Source organism: Akebia trifoliata, chromosome 8 (genome assembly GCF_017979445.1).
Source record: "Akebia trifoliata isolate Shusen 1 chromosome 8, ASM1797944v1, whole genome shotgun sequence".
Lineage (NCBI taxonomy): Eukaryota > Viridiplantae > Streptophyta > Magnoliopsida > Ranunculales > Lardizabalaceae > Akebia > Akebia trifoliata.
In genome coordinates, this window is record NC_141382.1 from 45,860,942 (window position 1) to 45,884,460 (window position 23,519).

The 23,519-nt window shown below is 34.9% G+C and overlaps 2 protein-coding genes across 3 annotated transcripts; both read right to left on the reverse strand.

Annotated features, from left to right (window-relative positions):
• Positions 1 to 2,963: 2,963 nt before the first annotated feature.
• LOC147397176 (uncharacterized) lies at positions 2,964 to 7,112 on the reverse strand. Its single transcript, XM_086452965.1, has 9 exons — positions 6,788 to 7,112; positions 6,393 to 6,469; positions 4,926 to 5,154; positions 4,642 to 4,796; positions 4,482 to 4,527; positions 4,285 to 4,376; positions 4,012 to 4,108; positions 3,623 to 3,679; positions 2,964 to 3,506 (listed from the first exon to the last, which is right to left on the reverse strand). The coding sequence occupies exons 1-9, from the start codon at positions 6,935 to 6,937 to the stop codon at positions 3,348 to 3,350; spliced, it is 1,062 nt and encodes a 353-aa protein (XP_086309091.1). The 5' UTR covers positions 6,938 to 7,112; the 3' UTR covers positions 2,964 to 3,347.
• Positions 7,113 to 11,788: 4,676 nt separating this feature from the next.
• LOC147397177 (nuclear pore complex Nup85-like protein) lies at positions 11,789 to 21,702 on the reverse strand. 2 transcript variants are annotated; one of them, XR_015181176.1, is made up of 19 exons: positions 21,185 to 21,702; positions 18,128 to 18,230; positions 17,826 to 17,936; positions 17,611 to 17,694; positions 17,367 to 17,438; positions 17,194 to 17,250; positions 16,197 to 16,316; positions 15,909 to 16,109; positions 15,677 to 15,787; positions 15,551 to 15,588; positions 15,197 to 15,353; positions 14,715 to 14,816; positions 14,205 to 14,261; positions 13,845 to 13,991; positions 13,596 to 13,666; positions 13,378 to 13,465; positions 12,843 to 12,899; positions 12,213 to 12,457; positions 11,789 to 12,050 (listed from the first exon to the last, which is right to left on the reverse strand). XR_015181176.1 is itself a non-coding variant. In XM_086452679.1 (19 exons), exons 1-18 carry the CDS (start codon positions 21,574 to 21,576, stop codon positions 12,263 to 12,265), a joined length of 2,163 nt encoding a protein of 720 aa, XP_086308805.1. In that variant the 5' UTR covers positions 21,577 to 21,702; the 3' UTR covers positions 11,789 to 12,050; positions 12,217 to 12,262. The 2 variants fall into 2 exon arrangements, 1 of the variants encoding a protein (XP_086308805.1); XM_086452679.1 differs by having other exon boundaries at positions 12,217 to 12,457.
• Positions 21,703 to 23,519: the final 1,817 nt, after the last annotated feature.

Genomic DNA, 23,519 nt, shown 5'->3' on the forward strand with positions numbered 1-23,519 from the left:
GTATGTCCCAACTCCCAAGAAGAAAAGGTCTTTTTTCCCTCCTCTCAGTTTTGTTAATTTAGATATATACCCTTTATTTTTTGTAAATATTTAACGTACCCTCGCATTGTCAAACACTCAAACTCATGAAACACCCTTTGGTCGGTCTTCTGTGAGAGATTAATATAGTGACCTAAATACCCTCATGATCATGACATCAACCACCACTTTTTCTTCCCAAAAAAGATATCAAATATCTTCCTAACTTTCAAAACAACTATAATTTTTTTCTCCCAAAATCTTTATGTTTGAAGCTTGAAGTAGATAACAAGAGGGTTGGTTGGTGTAAAAGCATTTTAGCATAGAGATTGAAAATAGTGGATTTTTATCAAAAATCATGGAATTTTGACAAGAGATTGAAGATGAGGGCATTTGGGTCATTTTATATTAATCACTCAAGAATTTCTTCATTAAGAGGAGGTGTGTCATTAGTTTGAAAATGCATTTTGTGGTCATGGGATTTTCAACTCTTTTTTAATCATCCCTCCACTTTGGGAGATTTTGGAGTCGCTACCATTCATTTTCGGAAATAGGTGTGAATGGTCACCCGAAGTTGTATCTTTTGAAAAACATGTCATTTTAACGTTTTGATGACTCTCATATGGATAAAGTACATGGTCCAACCTTTGATTCAAAGGTAAGAGGGTCCATTTATGGAGTAGGAAAGGTGTGTATCCTCAAATGTGAAGGACTTTCGATATTTGGTTCAAATCATTGAGGGCACCCTTATTGAAGAAGGGGCCCTTTTGTGATTTAAATCATTGTGGTGTGTGCAAATGTGTAAAGAAGGGGGGAGTTAGAGGGGGGTGTTCCTTTTTCAAACCCACCTTAATCTAATCTTGATCTTCTTTTATCTTCAAAGATATCTCTTTAATGAGTCTTCTTTCCTTTTCTTGACTTATTTGATTGAAGGTTAAGAGTTTGAGGTAGTGAGTTGAGAGAGAAAGGTTGAGAGATTGATTTCTTTTTTTTTTCTTTTTTTAGTATTTTTGAGAGTTGGATATTGAATTTTTCATTAGGTGTTGGGAAAGGAGAACGAAGGGGTTTTTATAGAGGTTGGGGGGTTATCTTAAGGGTATAATGGGGTGAAGGTTTGGAAGAATGGATAATGGCATGGGTTTTAAAGAAGAAGGGTATGAAATTTGAAATTAAAATGAGGGTAGTTTTGTAATGAGAGAAATGGATTGTGTTTTGACCAAAATGGTTTGGATTTCACCCAAATCCATTTGGATAAAGTGTTTGATGGGGTGAAATGAGTGATGGTTGATAGAGTGATGGGGTGTAAAAGAGTTGTTTGGAAAATGAGTGTTAGGTTGATGGAAGAGGTAAGGTGTTAGATTTGGGGGGATGAGTAGTGTAAGAGGTTGGTTGGTTGGATTTTTGGGAGGGATAGTGAGATGATAACATGTGTTAAAAGGGAGGAGTTGATGTGGTGATGAGAGAAATTCATTGGTGATGATGGTTGGTTGATTAGAGAGAAGGGTATGGGTGGTAATGGTGGGAGGTATGGGTTGAGGTGATTTTGTGGGAGTGTTTTAAGGGAAAGTGATGGGTTGAGGTGTGAGAGATATGGGTTGTGATGTGGGTGGTTGATGGTGTTAGAGAATGGGGAATAGGTTAGGGTATGTAGGGTATGGGTTGTGATATTGGTGGTTGATGGTGTTAGAGAATGGGGATAGGTTAGGTTAGGGTATGATATGAGTTGAGATGATTTTTGGAGAGAAGTGATGTGGTTGGTTGATTAAATGAAGGAGATGGAAGGGAGTGATGACATGTGTCATCTTTTGGTGTTGAATTGGTGATTGGTTTAATGTGGATGATGGGTTAGATTGGGTTTGGGTAGTGAATTGGGCTTAGGTTATGAGTTGGGCTTAGGTTGGGTTAGGTTTATGTTGGATTGGGTTTAATAATATAAAATAATGATTTTGAATTTTTAGGTAATGGGCTTAGGTTATGTTGGGTTTAGGGGTAGAAAGATGGTTTGGGTTGGTGGGCCATGTGAGTAGGCTTGGACCTTTTAAGGAATGAGAGAGGGCTTTTGGGAGGTTTGGGCTTTGAGGGCCCGATGCAACTTTTATTATTTTTTTGAGTATTTTTACGTCGAGGGCCCGCTCAAATTTGGGTGTCTACACATTTCATTTCTTTCATTGTAGAAAGAGAAGATCATCCGAGTCATTTCAACGTCATTCATTCGTGAACGAAACGAAATGCTATGGGTGAGTTCTCTCATTCTCTTCTATTATCGTTGTACCATTTAAAGTGTCTGGCTTGAAGTGCAACACCTCGGGTGGCCTGAGCTGCCCCATCTCTTTCTTTCTCTCTTTTAAATCAAATTTTTGGTGGAGATGTCTGCTATTGTCACACCAACTTTTAATAATGCCACACCAATTCCCATGTAAATTATCAAAGAATTGTACACCATTGGTGTGGCATTACTAACATTTGATGTGGCGATAGTAACTCTCTTGATTTTTAGTGTTCAATTGCTTTGGTGGGTAAGCTTCACTTGAGCCCACAACCCCAAATTGGTATCTGATCCATGGGCCTTGAATTCTCTCTTCTAATATACTTTTTAAGGATCTTTCATGAATAACAAAGATACCCCTGGATTTTGAAACTGACATAGCCCTCACCCTGTCTTCTTTGAGAAACTTACGGAAATGACCAAAATACCCTTATCTTCAGCCTATTGACAAAAAAATCCTTCCAGAATTTTGTAGGAAAAAATCATCATTTTCAACCTCTCCACAAACCCTTCATTCTTCTTGAGGTTTGAAAGTTGAAAGAGAGAATCATGGCGTTGAATAACTATATCTAATTTTCACCAAACCCCGAGGGGTTACATTACACTAATCGTACTTTCTCTAGTAACGAAGTTTTAGCTCAATCTTGAAAACTTTAGGGTCCAAAGAGCAAGATGAACATCAAATCAATCAAGAATTCCAAATCTCAATTAACTCTCTTAAATAAGTTCACAACTAAAGGAAGAATACTAATGATACAAACCAGAGAAGAACATGCACTTTTAACTGATGATAATATTTTTTTTTTGATACCTTCGGTATCTGAGCCTCTCAGGGCACCCGACTAACAAACATTTGCGTTATCGACAAAAGATGGAATTACATATTCAAAAGCCCAAGTGGGCAAAGTAACTTTTTAATCTTCAAACCCTGTTTCAGGTCGGTATAACACACAAAAGACATAAATATGTGGGGAAAAATTGGTAACTCGATACGAGCAGATTGATGCTAGCAAACCCGTTTCCACCAATTATGTTTGCAAATTGTTTACTGATCATCACTGTACTAACACAAATCATTATTCGGATCCACGCTAGTAATAGTTGTTGTCGTTGTTACACTAAGAGAGGTTGATATTTCTGAAACAGCCTTATATGCATGTGGGTGCTGAACTATAACTAAAAAGGAATCTCTAGAGCCTTTGACATGCGCAGAAGAAGTTGGCTGCATAATCAAATTTAAAATTTCAGCTCTAGTACCAAGTTATGTTTGAGTACCAATTATAATCTAGCTAGATTAGAGAATTCAAGGAAAATTCTGGTATCGATAGTGAACATTACCACCCCAATATGCCATTCATGAGAACTGAAATCTTTGAAATCTGCGGCATCCAATTCCTGCGATAATATGATTTGGCATTAATAAAATAGGTGAGGGTACTCTAATTCCAAATGTCTAAAATGGTATTTAATTAACCCCCAACGGGTCGGCTTAGATTTTCTGAAGGGGGGGCCGTCTTGCAAAGTTTACTACAGTGTGACATCCTGAAGACTAAAGAAAGTTTCTCTTGTTAATTTTCATTCTTATAAACTTGTAGGTGCAATCACAGTGGTTAATTTGCAACATAATCTTACAATTGCACAACTTGTATGTGCACTTCTTCAGTTGATTCTTGCAGTCGGGAAAAATAATTAGCTAATATGAAACTATCTATAGGAAATTATCTTACAATGCTGTATACGGGAGGCACGGTTCTCTTCCCTTTAGACTTCACAGTAGGCATGACAGAGAAACGTGGTGACAGCTCCTGTGATCTGAAAGTCCACCTGAAAGGGGAAGAGCTAACGTCAAAATTGTGTCTTACATAATAAGAATGGACTAATAAAGAGGCTTCTCATGAAGGAAAAGTTTACCTAACAAAGGAAAGAAAATTGAGAGAAAAGTTTAAAAATGAACAATGGAAGCTATTTATAAATGCAAATATCATATTATCAAAACATACCCGATGTACAAGAAGATACAAAATTGTGCCCATTCTCGAACTAACAGTCGGAGCCAGTAATTACTTGATGTGCCATCCATGCTTATGTAAATCTGGCAATCAAAATGTTTTGAGTATTTTGTAAAGAAAATTTTCATATTTAGTCATATTGACTAAAACGAGTATGTATGAAGAGGAAATTACAAGAATATCCATACCACAGTTTCTGCCACGGCTACTATCTGCATTGCACCCTGGAATTTCCTGAACAGTAAAAGAAAACAATAGAAATGGTATCAAATCAACAAATGATGTTATTTTCTTTTATGCCATCTAACAGAATTAGAATTTCACGGATTCTAAATGTGTATCACTCACTTGAACATAATGTATTTTGTGTATACAGCATCGTGCATAGCTTGAATATCCTCAACCTCTATAAAACTCAATTGTTCACGAAGTAGTAAGAGATTCTGAGAAATGTGGTGGAAAATCACATAAAATGATATAAAATAGCTAAGCAACAGAAGAACCTGGATCACATAGGCAGTAGAAAAGTATTAGCTTATAGTAAACAACACCCAAGTGCAGAAGCTCACTTGAAAACACTCAGAAGTAAACATGTGTACAAGAATTTATAGTATCCAACATTGGAGACTCACTGTGAAGTAAGGTACAGAAGCTCTGTAACCAACAAGAGTCAAGTAGAAAACACACCCAAGTGCAGCTGTAGTGCGACGCTCGGGTATTGAGAGACGCTCACATATGATACAATAACCATGTGAAATGAGTAAGAAGGAGACAAAAGAAGCAGTCTGAAATAGCACCCCCGTCACATAAACCCCAAATGACATCCACAGAGAGCATATTTGAAGATTAAAACATGAGTACCTGCAACAACAATCTAGAAATTGAAGAATATTTGCAAGCAAAATGAGAACAAAAAGGAAATCTTTCCAAAATGACAGCATTAATGCTACCAAGGACCAGAGATGGATATTAATAGAATGTCAGATCAATGTTGTAAAAGTGCTGGGTACTTGGGTCTTTGCCTCTATGAGGTGACACAAAAGTTCCGATGCAGTACAAGTGGATCAATAACAGAAATGAAGAAAGAAAACAACAAAATACATCACAAATCATGCCAACCTTTCCATCTGCTTAATGTGTACTTCGATGATAAAATTTACAAAAGGTTTCAAAATATACCGTTTTCATTAATGTATAATTCACATAAGTGTTTCAGCTTGGATTTCCATCTTGGTTACTCATCATCATTTTTATGTGAAACACTTCACTACCTCAAGCAACCAACATTAAACTAATTAATCCGTCTCTCTCCCTCATGCTTTTTTCACCGTGATCCAGGAATAACGAAACAAACTGTACATAATTGGGCATTAATTATGAATCTTTCCCTTTCCAACAGATCAAATACACCAGAAAACAACTCAAGAAACCCCCAGGTTTATATGTTTTTCTATTGAATACTTCACAACACAGCCAATTAGATAAATTAGCCTATACTAATCTCTACAATGACTCTCTTTACAATAAGCCTCGGTGTGGACTTAATCAATAGTTTTCCAAAACAATTGGTTCATACAAACTTGTGCCAACAACTTAACCAACAAAAGCGTCTCTTGTTGGTGCAATTAAGCCACATCGAACTTAAAAGTCCAAAAGTGTCAATTTCATAAAAGCTAACATGATGAAAAATGCAAGAAGAAATTTGGGGTGTTTGGTAATGAATTTAAATGCATCTCTAGTTAATGCATTTAAGCCACGTCGAACTTAAAAATTCAAAAGTGTAGATTCCTATAAAAGCTAATAAAGAAAAAATACAATAAGATTTGGGGGGTATTTGGTAATGAATTTAAACTTGCACTCTAGCTATTCATACAGGATCCATATTAAACCACATTTGGCTGATTGGGTCAGCATTATTGAATAAACCCAGTTCTATTTAATTCCCAAAAAGATCAGGAATTATATTTAGCGGCAAACTTCGTCGCCAATCACCCATTTATAGAGACACATCATTTGAGTACTTGTTCATCAAAATTAAACAGATTTTACAAATAATTATCTATAAATTTACATCAAAGGGAGGGAGGGAGGGAAATTACCAGAAGAGAAAGGATAAGCTGAGTTGCAAAGCTTTAATCAGTGGAACCAAAGCGAGTGTCCACTGAAGATTGTTAGTCTGCTCTAACACAGAAATCATATAAAAACAAGACAATAAGAAACTAAAACACTAACTTCAAAATTCAAGCACAAGAAATTAACTGAAAATTTGAAAATTTCGAAATTACCCAGTCAGAGAAACTAGATTTTATCAGAGTGGGTACATCAAAAACAGGATTTTTATAAACTAGATTCCATTTATGCTTAATTAGCTCATGATTCAACGGAGACAAATAAGAAAAAGAAAAAAAAAATCAAAGAATCAAAACGAAAAACCAGTGAAACAACATTCTGAAAATCAAAAAGCGAAATTCGGATAGAAATTGACGATAATAACCTGAAAATGGCGATTGTTCCATGTGTTAATCGTCCACGAAAAGGCCGAAACAAACCAGATCGACAAGAAACCTAAGTAGAGCGAAGGGAGGGGCCGATACGCTTCGTCCAAACGTAACCCATTCGCACCGAAACTCTCCATTATTTCCATTCCTCTCTCTCTATATAAAACCCGAAATCAGTTCAGTTTGTTTTGCTTTCAGTTGTCGAAAATTGCGATAACGAGACACTCACGAAAGAATTACTCTATTAAATAGATGTCGAAACAACGACACATTTTCGAACGTATCGCTGTTTTTTGTTTAATCCAATCCGAAACGCTACTAAAATAATTAGAAAAATTGTCCCTAGTGTTTTTGTTGAAGAAGCTGATGTTGTCATGTTGGAATGACGGATGTACCCCTGTGATTAGGAGTGCGGAAATATTTCTACTTTACCGTAATGTTCAGCATTTTCCATATAATTGGTGATTTGTAAAGGAGAAAGATGAGCTGTGAAAGTGGCATTTTTGTCATTTTAACGAATTTTTAAAATGAAATTTTAAATGAGAGAAAAATACCATTGATTAAGATGGTGAGATTAGGGGTGTCAATTGGTATCCATTTACCTAGAATCGATCCATATCTGATTTTCCTTTTTATTGGAACTGATTAGAGTTAGGTCTAATATGAAATTGAACCAATAGGAATCAAAATCATAAGGTTCTATCCGGTGGGTACCCCACAAATACTTGAAATCAATTTATTTTATCATTTATTTTTATATTATACATGATTTTAGATTTTTCAATATTTTAGAATTAACGTATATTATATGAAAGTTCTTCAAATTTTCATATAAACTAAATATTGGAATTTAAAATGGCTTATTTCTTCTAAATTGAATTACTTGTAAAGTTGATGAATTTTAATTTTCTTTGCAAAAATATTCATTAAATCATAATTTTAGTGGAATAAATTATTATTAAATTGATATTTTGTCGAAAATATGTTATTTTAAGAAAGAAATTTTTTTTTTAAATAATGATTTTGAAATGTTTTTTTCCCATTCAATTCTTGATAATCGAAATCAATAAGTACCCGTGATTTTTTACGATTCCAGTTCTACTTATTTTAAAATCAAAACAGACAAGAATTAGAACTGAAAAATATTGTAGTTATGATTCTAATTTTCATAGGAACCAACTCGTTGACACTCTTAGAAGAGATAGGTTATGAACTCAAATTAGAATTTGTCTGGGAACCCAATTGATTTTGGCTATTAATCATGATCATTTTATTGCATTGATTTGGATCCACAAAATTTACATTTCCTCGGCATTTTTTTCTCCAAAAGACAGAACCAACCCTATGATAAATGCTTGTAAAAGGTAATTTTAAGGACAAATTAGGAACTTAGTTCCCATCAAAATTTTATTTGTCTAGAGTTATGGATGTAAAATAACTCTCATGTTGTCCTTATTCAACATTTGAATTTCGCATGTCCTTGGGAGGCTAATTTGGTCTTTGAGACATTAAGACAAAGGAGAGCAAAGCCCTGTCTATGATTTAGAAAAGGGCAGAATTGTAAAATCAATTTTCAATATTTTTTTTGTTCTAAAAAGTTGTAAAATTGGTGAGAAGGTATCGAGGCAAAGATGATGCGTACAGGATTTGAGGAAATGATGCAGTGCGTGATGTGTCATGAAATGAAACCACTCCTTTTAAGTCCTCTAAGACTCAACGTTTGATGGCGAAATTTGGTAAAAATGCACTCCGCACCAAAGGATTATCACTTTAAATTTAAAATTGACCTTAAAATGAAAACTAAAAACAAGCTTTGGACTATCTTCATCATCATCCACACTTGTAGAGTTTAAATATTAAAAAAAATCTATAAATATATTTTAAATTTGGATTTTCTAATATTGAATGAAAATTGCTTCCCTTTTTATCCATTCGACCTTATAGTGTGAAGGATACGAACGTTTGAACTAACAATTTTTATTTTATTTTAATATTGTGGGTATTGTGGGTATCCCTACTCTTCGAGTGGGATTAATCCTGCAGTCACACAGACCACCCCTTCGAAAAGTTTTATGTGCAACGGATTGAGTCGATAGTTAATCGGACCTAAGAAATTCATAGTTTCATGGGATTTCGAATACTTGACCTACTCTTCCTGAGGAACTTATCAAGGCTCAGCTTGCCACTAGGACAAACCCTTGGGGTTGAACATTTGAATTAACATAAGGGGGGCGGTTCAAGGGCCATATATAAAAACATATGAAAAAACAATGGTTTTTCAAAATATGGGTTAGAGGTTTTGAATTGAGCTGATTTTTTGAGATGATGGTCACTATGATGAGAAGATCATCCTCACAAAAATCAGCTCAATTCTAAATCCATCAAAAGTAATTTACAAATTATTGAAAAAAAGTTGATAAAAAATTGACAGTCCACATTCTAAATCACTTTTAATGGGGTTAGAAGTTTCAGATTGGACTGATTTTTTTTTCGGATGATCTTCCCATCATAGAGATCATCCTCACAAAAAATCAGCTCAATCCGAAACTTCTAACCTATATTTTGAAAATTTATTAATGTTACATTGTTTTTACATATGTTTTTTCATATGGCCCTTGATCCTGACCCTAACATAAGACATGACTTTGGATATAAATAAATGGATCCCAAATTTCAAGGATAAAGCTTCGATGGTTTTGATGATGATGAATTTCGGACCATATTTAGGGTCCATTTTATTTAAACCTAGCCACGTCCTCAATTAATCAATCGGATCTAAAGGAGACTAGGGTTCACATACCCCATACCACAATTAATTGGGTCTTCATTCCCTTGTGACGATTGTGTGCATAGAGTGCTAATGGCTAGTAGCCCAATTGGGTTTTATTGTTGGGCCTATCTTGGCCCATCCAGGTCCAGTCCAGTTGAATTTCTAGCATGAGATGGACCAACTACCAAAATTAGCATTTATGTCGACAAGGACATGTAGGGAGGAGAGTGGGAGAACCAATTCCCTATGTCTTTGAGACTTAGGTGGAGTCAGAGAGGAGACCATCATTCATTAGGTGAACCAACTCACTTGCGTATTCACGCCTACTCCAAATATGCCACCAATACCCAAAAACCGTGTACTTCTCTGAGTAAAAGATTTGCCTAATTGACCACCCACTTGAACCTGTTTTAAAACCGAATGGATGACTGGATCAAAAAAAAATTATCAAATTGGTCTAATAATTTTGGTTGGACTAATTTTTATTTATAAGATCTGTGTTTCTCTTCAATTAAAAAAAAAAAAAAAAAGTGGCTGTCATATTATCACTCCAATATACTATAATTATATCCCACTCTAAAAGATCCTTATTTTTGAATAATTAAAAAAAAAATTAAAATTAAAAACACATCACTAGAGGAACCTTATAATCGATAGGACTGTAATCTGAGCGGATAAACCCAAGCTGAACCCAAGTGGTAGAACCCTCAACTTGACCATTAGACATGAGCTCACTAACCCCAGTTCAACCCAAGCTTGATCTTCTAAAATCGGGTTTGCCTGAATTAGGTCATTTTGAGTGGGTTGGATGGGTGAATATTTCTAATTTCATTTTAATCAATAAATAAATTTTATACCCTAAAAAGAATTAGCATAAAAAATAAAAGAGAAAATTACTTAATAGTCTTTGACACTAACTTTTTTTCAATTTAACCCTTGACTTTTGCGAGTTATAAAAATAGTCAATTTAGTAAATCCCTCTTTTCAAAAGTCCCTAAACTCCACTTTAGACATTTCTCATGATTTAACTATCGAAATTACTCTAACCATTCAAACTCACCATTTTCGTCCAAAATTTTTATATTTCCAACATCCCAATCGAATTTTAGAGACTCCATTCCGATGAAAAGAATTTGAAAAAAGAAAAACTTATTTTCAAAGGTTTTTTTTTTTTAACCAAGGTGCACAAGTGGCTCTTGAGGAATTAATGCTCATACTGGATACCAAACACACAAGCTACGGACAAAAATCACTTCTTGATCCAAAATTTCCATTAAGCCAATCCCTCGGAGTTCTATAACGTGTGCCCTTAGGATACACGTTAACAAAATCGCATTTCTTTTAATGGCCCACTGTTTAATTTAATTCATATAAAGGTGGAAGCGACTATTTAGTATTTAAGCATCCATATTTTCATGCGTGAAATTTTGTACACACGTTAAAGTGCAATAAATACACTTTGAAAATTGGAATCCGAGGGTAGGGTATTGTGGTAAAAAAATTTATTTGTTTCAAGGCCATTTTCAATACACAATCCAATTTTCAAAGTGTATTAATTGCACTTTAACGTGTGCCCTAACAAAATCCTTTTAGGTTAGGATGCATGGGATCGACGAGTAGTTGCTCACTTTTATAAATGAATCCGAATCAGTTAAGGTGTTATGTTCTCATAGAATAGGAATGGTGTCTATGTGGCACATGTTCATTGGAGTTTAAAACACTGGAGACTCCAAACCTAGTCATTTTCTTCATTGCACGGAGCCCGGTGGATTTAATATCCAATTACAATATACCACATAGACACTGTATGTTTCTACAGGAACAAGACACTGTTCTGGATCGTAACTCTAAATGAATCAGGATCAGCCTTCCCTGTGACTTTGTTACAAGCCCTCCCATCACCAACCAATTTTTTGGTACAGCTTGTCTAAATTATCGAAGGATAATTATAGTGTCTGATGATGTTTGGACAAAAAATAGACGTGACCAACTTTGAAGAATTTACAATTCCAGCTCACTGTTCATTTTATTTACCAAAATGTGTACTATTATGATATCGAAGGTTTTAAAGTGACAATTTCATAGGGTATCAAGTGACAAATCTCGAGGTTTTGGACAATATAATCAACGTTTTATAATTTACAATCAGTTCTGCAAATGAGGGTTACTATTATTATTTAAAAATAAAAACAGCAAATCTATCTACATTTATAATTTTAAATGAAAATTATTTAATGTAGATTTCGGCCATTAATACTCATCCTTCTTCGCTTCAATAATGTCATCAGTTTAAAAACACACAACTCCCCAAAGCTTGAGAAAAAAACATAAGGGGGAAATGTACAACCACCTAATTAGTACCCAAACCACACATACAATACTCAATATTGTTCTTAAGCACAAATCTAATTCACAATACCTGCAAACTTGAGTTGGCACTTAAAATGTTAGCAAAACTGGTTACTGTTTGATTCTGCCATGTCGTGATTCTGCACCATCGTAGCAAAATACATTTGCATTAGAACATACTTGCAATCTCATCTGTCTGAAAATAAATGCATGGTTGAACATAGCCTATATTCTAATGGAATGGGGAATGGGTCTTCTAATAAAGCAAGAGAATCTGTAAAAATATGTGCACGGTTGCATACATACTAAACACATTGAGTGCTCTAAGTTAATGAGGACTGATTGGAGAACATCATTCCTCAAGAATAGCTCGTCCAAGATTTGTGGCAAGGGCAAGTCTGACAGAGCTTAGGGCCTGAGGAGGCAAGTCAGCTTCACAGTAGTCCGGACGCCGCCTTGCAATGGACAACTCTTGCAATTTGTTCAACAACAGGTTGGTCTGAGAGACATTCAACAGAGGACACTCCCGCCAATTAAGCAACTTCAACTGCACGCATACATAAGACATCATATATAAGTGTACAAATTTGCAATTTTGAATCTCAATTAGAAATTGGAAGCTTTGCACCAAATGCATCCATCCTACGATTAGGAGTGTCAATGGGCTAGGTGCCATATTTCCCTGCCCAAATCAGTAATTCATTGGGTAAAAAAGATGGATCCATGTCACCCAGAAGGGCAAATGTTGTTTGGTGATTGTAAAAGAGATAGAAGGCTATTTTCAAGAATAGACAGTTTAGAAGACTCGGCTTGGGACAGAGGGGAATGGAGGAACAAAAAAGTCAAACCTCTTAACTTCTGAAAAAAATAATTAAACATCAAAGCACATTTGGTAAAGGTTCATGCCCAATGTCATATTCTCATCCACTCACCGAGTCATGCAGAAGAGGCAGCCAGAAACGTTGTGGCGTGGAAGGGTTTTTCAAAAGCTGCAGAATAATAAATAAAGAATTCCATCGTCAATAAAATCTGTTGAGAAACTAAAAATGTCAAATCAAAGGGAAAGGCGTATAATGTCTAATAAGCCCTCAACAAATGGAGGACATCAAAAACAACTCCCTTAAAAATAGGTAAATTACCAAAACCTAAAAAATTATCTACGTGCTAAGGGTATAGAAATAAATTTAAGTAAATGCAAGTACACTAGGTACCTGTTTGGTTTAAAATTTTCATTACCAACTGGGAGATATCCCCTAATTGCTATATGTTTTAAAAATGAGGGTGACATGACAATTTTGGCTCCTCTCTCATGCAGTTAGGTAACACACCCAACACAACTATCCTAGCACAATAAGAATGTAAACAGGCATTCAATTTTCAACTGACATTGACAGAGTGGTAAACTTCGAACAATAACAAGATCCTCATATTCACCAGTATATTCCTAAGAGTCTCCAACGTACATACCAGTATAAGTGATTCTACAGCTTGTTGAGCAGCATCACCAGCCTTCCCATCTTGCACCTGCTGAAGGGATTTCTTGAAATCCCTATATCTGTGTCATACCAAAGAATAGAAATGCTCAACAAAGAAACTATAGTAGAACAAATGACAAAGTTATTTAATTTTTTTCCCTTCAAGCAGATGGATAAACTAAAACTAGTACAAAGATGACGAGTAGTTACTTGTGCAGAAAATCAAGACCACCTGCGGTCCTGGCTTCATTACCCAACAATTCAATTAATCCCTCCCATTGCTGTTACGAAAAGAAACAAATAAACGAAGAACGAGAAGTCATAAACTAAATTACATCCCAAAATCAAGGCCACTTGATTCTTTTGGTGAGTGTAAGTCCCCAAAGAAATACCTTATTCAAAGGCATATTCTGCTCAGCTCAAGGAATTAAAATTTAAATTATTTCTAAGTTGAAATACCTTGAAACTATCATCAGAGATTGACTTTCCAACAAAATCAAATAATTGTTGAGCGATTCTGTTCAGTCGAACTTCATCCTGAGCTTGCTGAAGCCAGAAAACTCCAGATCCTTTCCTACCATGCTTCCAGTGATATATTCCAGCAATCTGTTCAATAAATACAAAAGAAATGAATAGGAATTCAGACAGCTGGCTACAATGTTATTTGTATTCTTTCCAGTATGCATTGCTCAAGCAAAATATATATATATATAAAAAAAAAAGGAATCCACATCCAGTACAAAGAGAAATAGTGAATATTTTTGTCTCTTTTTTTTGGCAATAAAATAAAAATCCGACATATTAAAAGCTTACAAATACCTTCATAATGTTCGAACTAATGCTGGAAAGTTCATATAGACGGCAAATCTCCAGATTCTGTTTGATAGACAAGATATTTGTCACTTGGTCAAAATATAATAAATTTTGCGAGTATAAATTTATTGGGAAATAAAAGATGCAAAAGCTCTAGGAGATCAAGAGAAACTACCAAGAGAAGGAAAATATAAATCCAAGCCTACCCCAGTATAATTGAATCTCATCTAGCATGAAGCCCTCAAAAAATAAATCTCTACAATTCTTGGGCGACTTGGAAAGATGGTATAGAAGATATTTGATCTTCATTATAATATCACGAATATCATCTTCCTTGCCTTAAAATTGCAACAGGAACTACCACTTCTCCTGTACAAGAAGACAGTGGCATACCAACTACTCGCAAGGTCAAGAACTGACCTTGGAAAAACCCAATAAAATGAAAAGAAAAAAGAAAGGAAAAAAGGCTTTAAAATCATAGATTAAAGCCTGATACCGAACAACGAACACAATCACCTTAAGCAGCAGCTGATTATGTTGTACAGGTTGCTTGTATAATAAAATCTCCAACAAACCCATTCCTTGCTTGGTGCATGATGCCAAATAAATTGGAGCAATCTGAACAGACAGAGGCATTTAAGCTAATAAGCAACTAGATACTATAACCAAGAGAACAATAGCACTACCATCAAAGAATTACACAAGCAGAAATCAAATCATGCTGCCAAGGTTAGGCAATACTTTGAAGAGATCTCTAGAGGGCATGTTGGTCAAAATCAGACATTAATCATCAAACTCAATATCCTAGAGAGAGAAAAAGTTAAGAGTAACATTTAGAAAATATGCAAGTAAAAAATATTTATATAAAGTTAAACAGACATTTTCATTGAGATTGGTATTTTATTTTTTGCCGAACACCGATCCATGATATAAAAAAATAAAAAATAAAAACTGAAGCATCATCTCTAGCTCAAGGAACCGAGCTGATAACAACTCACTTGCCAAGTTAAAGCATGAGAAGAAAGAACTTGAGCAAATACAAGTCGATGGAGCTCCTCTATGCTGATTCCTCCCAGGTTATAACGTTCTTCATGTAAGAGAATTTCTGCTTGATTGTTCCCTGCTGTCAACAACTCTATCACATGGGCAACCATCCTATGAAAATGTCAAGCAGCCAGTTAGTTGCATGTAAGCAAATGCAGACAACAGATAAAAGCCGGCAATTGTTAAAATAACAACTAACCTTACTTAACTATTTTTTTAATCATAAACTCCAATAAAAAGTTTTCATGTTTACACAAAATTACAATGAAACAAAGCCATGAGTTTGAGAGAAAAATTTAGCAGCTCACCAAGGGCCAAAAGCTCTCGAGCATTCAGCTAAAACAACCTGAATCATACACAAAATGTAAACACAATCTCAGAAGAAAATCATTAACGGTGCATTTACAAGAACAGTAAACCTAAACTATTCTCACCTCAGTATTTTCCCCAAGAATTCCAAGGATGAGGTCCATCAACCTATGGGTATCGGACATTGGTTTTACTTTCATGCATTTCTGAGCTAAGCTGTTCATGCCTTCTAAACCCTGATCCAAGAATGAGAAGTTAATAAGCCAACCCCAATTGACATAATGTTGAGAGGGATAAAAAAAAAATAATAAGTTTTCATCATCAGTGATTAAGTTTAAGAGAATAGAAGGCACTGACCATGGTGAATGGCCGGACGTAGAGAAAGTGAGATATATACAACTCCATCCACTGACATGTTGCAGAGGTGAGATTGTTAATATTTCCCATCATGATTTGTAGTAAGTTCCTCAAGCCATCCCTGGTTGGGCCATGATTGCACTCAACCCAGAATGGACTACAGTCCAGCTTAGCGACCTGCCCTCTCCATTTCTCCCATGCCTTAGCGACATGCACAAAAAAAGAGTAAGCCAGGTATGCAAAAGAGCAGAGAAAAGAAACTTGGGACTATGAAATATTCAACGATACCTTCATAAATTCAGGTTTGGTTTTAAAGCATTCACCTACTCTTCTGTCTGCTAACTCAGAACGCATACGTGGCATTTTAGAGACAAGAAAAGCTATAGCCTCCACCAGTCCATTCTCCACCTGCTCAATTACGTGCAATCAGCATGGCATGTAAAACCTTGCAAGTTATACTAGCAACCGACTGCTCAAGATATATGTTTATTAAAGATAGTTCATTAGAGCATCACTTGGCTTGTACAATACTTTTTTTGATAAGTAAAACTTGGCTCATACAATACTAACAACATGGAAAACGATATTAACGGTTAAATTGGATTGCCCGCATTTTTTACATTCAAGTATGCTTTTCATGATGTAATAAATATTAGAATGGGTCAGCTTCTTTGTGAGGGTAGTCTCTATGGTATGGCAATTCACCATGCAGTTAAATTGTTCAACATGATTTCCATGTGGGCCCCATCTAAGGAGTCGTGAGAGATAATATATACGGGAGCTGGGATAAAATGGTGTTTTCTTGACACAAGCTCTGGTTTGAATGGGATAAAAAGTGAATTGCTGGTTGAAATTTTTTTGGACAATTAATTTTAACATTAAATTGCTTTCCACATTTGATGTGGTTAGAAGTTGCAAAAAGGACTGATTTTTTTTGTTAGGATGATCTAGATAATGAGGAGATCATCCTCACACAAAAATCAACCACACTCATCTACATGTGGGCCCTAATAACAGTGCTTGCATCAGTGAACGGTTTTACCCATTTTAAAATTAGCCAGGAAAACCTGCACACTGATTGTATAATTATACTGACCTACATGAATTAATTGAAGTGCATCAGAGTATGTATCAGAACTCAACATCACATTTTAAATTTTCTAAACCTTATCCATGGTAGAAAACCATCACACAATAAGCAACTAATATTTCATGAGATATGCTTAAATATATTCAGTCTCATCCCATTTTCCCTCATCTAAATTGTTATTAAAAATCTTACAACCTCACGATTTCCAAGCTGATCCAATTGATAAGATCCATGCAATCTCAACAATTTCACCTGCAAAACAGAATGATTTGTTATGGCAAGTTACACGAACATCTTTCTTTGTTTTTAAAGTATACAGAAATACAACAACCATTTGGAAGAAATATCGGGCCCCCAAAACTCCTTACCACAATGTCAAGCCAACCAACTGCAAGTGCCGATGATATCCCTTCCCAATATTTAATATCATCCTCAATGGCCTATGGAGAAGAAGCTCTGTTAGAATTTCATCCAAGACCAACCAGAAACGAGCATCAATCAACGATGTTTCTTAAAACAGGGAAAAAAATAGATGATGTCAATGAAGAGGTCAAAAAACTGCAAGTGACTACTTGAACTTAATGGCCAGCACAAATTTACAGAGAATCAAACCTGCAAATTGACAAGTTCAATTTGTAGATCTACAAGCTTGGAATGAACAGTTGCCCCAGTTGCAGACAGGAGGCTATCATAATCCTGTAAAGATAACACCCCAGCGGTTTGTTGGAAGAAGAAATAAATTGTTTCCAAGATACATTAAAAAAATTACCACAAAATATTTACAAAGTAACAGATTGAAATAAAAGCATTTGAAGAGAGATCATTACCGCTAACCAATCAACAAGTCGCTCTGGAAGCCAAGCTTGTGACTGCACATCTGCATAAAATATTTCCATCAGCTCCCATGCAGCCTTCAAACAAGTTGGCTTCTCGACTATCTGCATCAATAAAACTTCTATGTCAGACAGTAACTAATTTTAACTTTAGAAAGCAATCCAGTAGAGGTAAAAAAAAAAGCTTTAAGTGTATAGAACACTGATTGAATTTGGACCAAGCCCATTACCCAACAACTGAAAGTAAGGAAAAAAGCATCTGGAAATTCCAATCCTTAACAAAGATGCAGAATTACCTTCAGAACTTTCTTTGGATCTTCGATGATGGAACTTGGAGGAGGCTTAGGATTCCCAAGTAGAGAATTTATGTCCTTACTGTATTCCATAATATGCTGCCACCTGATGGTACAAAAAAACCTTATTATATATATATATGTGAAAATAAAGATAAATAGATAGAAGGGTGTGTCTATCGTGATGGAAATGAACATATGCTTGCAGAAATGTAGAAGCAAACAACATCCTGCACAAACTCGCTTGCAAACATGTGCAGTGTCACAGAACATACTATTGTGAGCAAGCGATACAATAAGCATCTGTTCCATGTTTTTATATCAGAATAGAGGAAGGACATTTAACCTCAAACTTAAATAACCATAACAGTCCACTGTCTTCATATTGCAGATTATTACTTTATTAGCCCTTTTGTGAACTGCACCACCATTTTATTATTTCTTACTTTTCTTTTCTGCATATTAAAAAGTAACTCAATAGCTTGGGTGTTTGTAATGTATCCATCAGAATGGATTCAGCAACTATGGAAGTATTGTTGCATGAACAATGGGTCCCACCAAGAACTAGGAGATAACCTATGCCATAAACTAACAAGAAAATATGTCATAATCATCCACTATATAGACTCTTAATGATTTTCCTAAAGCAGTCCATATTTACTGACAGACTTCTACTCGAAGTTTTTGTTAACTTGAAATTTCTTTATCAGAATAAATGCTTTTAAACCATCGCCATCTATGCCTTATCAGGGCCAAAAACATGAATTTAATTTCACCATTCAAGGTACATGTCTTTATATGTTTTCTTGCCACCTTTATTCACGTCATTTTCAACTTTCCTCTCACATTCCTTCAACTTGCAGTTTTGCATCAAAGCACACCTTCTCACAGGTGCTATCATTGTCTAAGATTCCCAGATGTGGATACTGACACAAGTGCTGATTCAGAAAAAAGGATATGATTTCTCGTTTCCCAAAATCCAAGACATGGATATGGAAACAGGGTATCCTATCCAATATTTGTAAGCTAAATATCATTTTTTTTCCCATTTATATGTTTCAAATGTAATGAAACCTTTCATATTGAAAGATTTTACAATAGGACTTGTTATAATATACTATTACACATTTTTATTGCTAATGTAAAAAAAATCACACAGTCAGTTGTTAAGAAAACAAATAATAGAGTAATAATAAATAAGAAAATTGTTAAGTAGATATCCATACAGTATCCAATTTTGGTACCGATATTTGTATTGTGAGGATACAGATATACTACACATATTGAAGTATCTGGGCATCATAGGTTATTGGTTTTCTCCATACATGCCTATGTTTTGTCCCCTATTGAGGTTATTCCAAAATTGCCTTCAATGCCCTCACTAATCACATCACTCATCAAAAATATCGTCGCCACCATCTTGAAGCGATAAGTCACATTCTCATATCACCGTGTTTTCTAATATGAATTTTAATTTCTTTCCTCTCAACCAATTCAAGGACACCTTTCATTTTTAATCATTCCCTTCCACCACTTATTGCACACATCCATAGCTTTTAACCCATGTTTGATCGGAATAACCATTCAATCTTCGCTATGGAACATGTCTTCATAGGAGAAAAAAATGGACTATTTGAATTTTACTTGATCTACTTCCTAAAAGTCAATAAATTTCCCAATCTTTCTGTAAAGTAATTAATCACTAATATAAATTATGAGGAAAAAATGCTCAAGGATTATAACCCCCCATGTCTTTTATTTCTACAAACCTTGTCATCCACATTCCCTTCTTTATGGAGTGCATAGGCATTAAAAATGTTAATTATCGCCTACGTTAAATCTAGCTGAACTGGAAAAAAAAAAACATTACCTTTTTGTAAATGTTACAACACTCTATGAAGTCCTTTTTTCTATAACTATACATGTCACATTTCTCGTATTTTATCTCTAATGTATAAAAGCTTGAAGTCACCCTCACCAAGCATCAAGGTTTTACCATCTTTATATTTCTCTTACGAAAACATGTGTTAATTTTTCTTCTTCTTAAAGTATCAACAATCTTACACTCACTCTCTCAAAAACTCCCAAATTTCCAAATGACCAAATGAATTCTATTTTCTTGAACAAGGTTCCTTGCCGCACTTGTTCAACCTGTTCTAGGAAGTCAGTAACCCTTAACTACTATATAGGACACAAACAGACACCATTGTAGAGCCTCATTTCTAGAGGATGCTCTAACCAACCTTTACCCACTTATCACTATAGGTTAGTCGTGATCCTACGCATTTAACCTAAAGGACCCCCTAAGTAAGTTAAAAAGGCACCTCTACCTGAATATCAAAAAAAATGCTAGGATAATTTCAAAAGGTTAACTTCAAAAAGAAATATGAGAAAACATTGACCCATTATGTTATTGTGCGTGCAAACCACCCACCTCTTACCAGGACAAGCAGGGCATTAAAAAGGGGTAAACTTTGTGAAGTCCAGAGAAATTTGTCAATTAAAGCCTAAGTGGATGAAGCATATGCCTCATGTGCTTTATGTGTGTTCAACAATCAGCACCCCCCCCCCCCCCCCAAGGCATAAGCCTCAAAGAACCTTTTGTTTAAAATGATCAAAATAAAGTCAACCACAACGGTAGTGTTGGTTGCAATTGTAACTCCATTCAAATAAAACTTAGTCGAGTCTGTGTAAAGCATTTTTACGAAGACCAATAACACGCATCCTTGGTGTGAAGTGTAATCCCAGCAAAAAAAAATGGTTGCAAATACACCGCCATCATTTCTATTCAAACAGAACTATCTTTGCAACCAAAAACCCACTAAAAGTTTCAATTTTTTTTATCAATCCAAAAAAAATAAAACTTCAAAATAGCTTCTTTTTTTTTTTTCTTTGATAAGTAATCTAACCAAAGAGCTTCAAGTTCAAACAGGGTAACAACTTAAGCTAAATTTTCACTCATTCTTCCATAAAGAAAACGTAAGGAAACTAAACCCTAAAATGTACAATTAATCTCAAAGCTTAGAGAAATTTAATTAATTAATTAATTATCAAAATTACCAGTCAAAATGACAGGAAGAAGAACCCATCGACATTCTTGACAATGCCAAGATCGAATTCTTCCGACTCTGAAGAAGCGCAAATGGAGAAACAGAACCATAAGCGATCCTCCGCTTCTGCACATCGTCGATCTCTCCATCTTCAGAGCTTAGCTTAACCTCCACTACTTTCCCGCCAATTTCGTCAGTCGAGTTTTCTGTACCATCGGTAACGGATTCTGACGAAGCTTTCCTGAAAAATGATACACGAAGACAGTTTCCCCGAGACCAGGAGATGGAAAGGCGAGATACTGGAGGTTTGATACAGTGGTGGAGATGGTAGACAATCGGATCTCTGACTTCCGGGGAAAATGGGACGAGAGAGTCGCCCGAATCTGACACAATTCCGGGCATTCTGGTCAGAAATCGCCGGAATTTGTATCAGCTGGTTCCGTTGGGGATTTACGAGGGTTTTACGACTGTCGACTGTGTACCTATTTTATTTATTTTTATTCTTTTTTAAAGGGAGTCGGGCTACGCGCGCCGCGCACACCAAAAAACAAAAATAAAAATAAAAAAAATTAAGTTATCGAATGACTTCCAATATTTTTAAAATCGAACCTGAATTAACTGATTCGACAGATACTTATCGAAAATTACAGATCGAATTCGATATTGTGCCAACATATCAAACACAAGAAAATTGTATTTGATGGACATACCTACCATACATTACAAAACATATTCGATCAATACCTATCGATTAAATGATGAGTCCATCTTATCTCATCATTATAGAAATTTGATTCGATAGTTTTCTTTTTCTTCTTCTCGTTATTCTTATTATAAGAAAGATGATGAAATGATTAAATTGTAATAGCATGACTCTTTTTTAAATGATTCATCTTGTCTCGATCCAACATTTAATCGTCCAAGTCATATCATATATATATATATATATATAAGGGGGTAGATCATGAGACATATGTAAAAACAATGTAATAATAATAAAATTTCAAAATATGGTTCAGAAGTTTTGAATTGAACTGATTTTTTATGAAAATGATCTTTATAATGAGAAGATCACCCTTAAAAAAAACAGTTAAATCTGCAATTTCTAATCTCATCCAAAGTGATTTAGAATGTGGACCGTCAAATTTTTACCAATAATTTGTAAAGCACTTTTGATGATCTTAAAAGTTTTAGATTGAGCTGATTTTTTTGTGAGGATAATCTTCTCATCATAATAACCATCCTCACAAAAAATCAACTTAATCCAAACCTCTACCTTATATTTTGAAAAATCATTATTTTTACATATGTCCCAATCCACCCTCATATATATGGAGCACAATCAAGAGCCAATTATTTGGCCAATGTGCTTTATATTATATGGGTTAGACGTTTCAAAATGGATTGATCAACCTCATCAACAATCAGTTCATTTCAAAAAGTCTAACCCATATAAGACGAGACACGTTAGCCAAATAGATGATTCTTGATCTTAATCCTACATTTATACATTTGATTTTTTTTTTTCTTTTCTTTAATAGTAGAATAAGTTACAAGCATGGTTTTCAACTCGGTTTCACATCTTGTCCATGCTAGATACTGAGTCATCTTGGACGAGTTTTTTTTTAGTACGTTTAAGGCATCTCGTTCAAAAATGAAAAAAAAAAAAAAATGAATGAACGGGGGGTTTTAAATCTCTTCCAAAAAATTGACTCGTCCGTCTCGTTCATGCTTGATACGTCTCAGACGAGTTTTGAAACCATGGCTACTAGATGTTATATCAGAAAATCTTATTTTTATTAGATCAAACTATGAAAGCATCAAATTCAGTAAAAACAATTTGAACCAATCTTTAACTACCCACAAGATGAGTCCTCTCAAATCTGGGATCAACCAATCCGATGAACTAAATTCACATCTATTCACCTAGTTGCCTTTGAGATTCAGAAGATTCCCTCGAGTTGTCTCGATCTCTGGTAAGTTTTAAAATTGAGTTCCTAATTATGATTTGAAACTCTTCGAGTTGATTTGAGTTCAATTAAATTTGAATTGACTCATTACTTAAATAAACGGTCTAGTAAAATGAGTTATTTTAAACCATGTAAGATTTGAGCGATTGTATGGCATTTGTTTTCAAGGAAAAATATTAATTCCTCAAAAAATGAATTCTACCATTTGATTCCACATGGAAAAATGTCAAAAAGAAGATGACTAATAATTTTGGGAGGGTTACACATGAGATTTACATTACGAGGCGGAAAAATAGTTTTCCTAAAGTTGAGTGTAAAAACGTTCTCTCATGATCTTGCCAAGGATGAAAATTTGTTATTGATGGTATTATTATG

Coding starts and splice junctions, on each gene's coding strand:
- LOC147397177 (XM_086452679.1), bottom strand. CDS start 21,576: ATGCCCGGAATTGTGTCAGATTCGGGCGACTCTCTCGTCCCATTTTCC. Junction 17,251..17,366: donor TTGGTTGGCTTGACATTGTG/GTAAGGAGTTTT, acceptor TCTGTTTTGCAG/GTGAAATTGTTGAGATTGCA. Junction 13,667..13,844: donor TCTCTGATGATAGTTTCAAG/GTATTTCAACTT, acceptor TTTTCGTAACAG/CAATGGGAGGGATTAATTGA.
- LOC147397176 (XM_086452965.1), bottom strand. CDS start 6,937: ATGGAAATAATGGAGAGTTTCGGTGCGAATGGGTTACGTTTGGACGAA. Junction 4,528..4,641: donor ACAAAATACATTATGTTCAA/GTGAGTGATACA, acceptor TTTACTGTTCAG/GAAATTCCAGGGTGCAATGC. Junction 4,109..4,284: donor TGTATCTTCTTGTACATCGG/GTATGTTTTGAT, acceptor TTCCCCTTTCAG/GTGGACTTTCAGATCACAGG.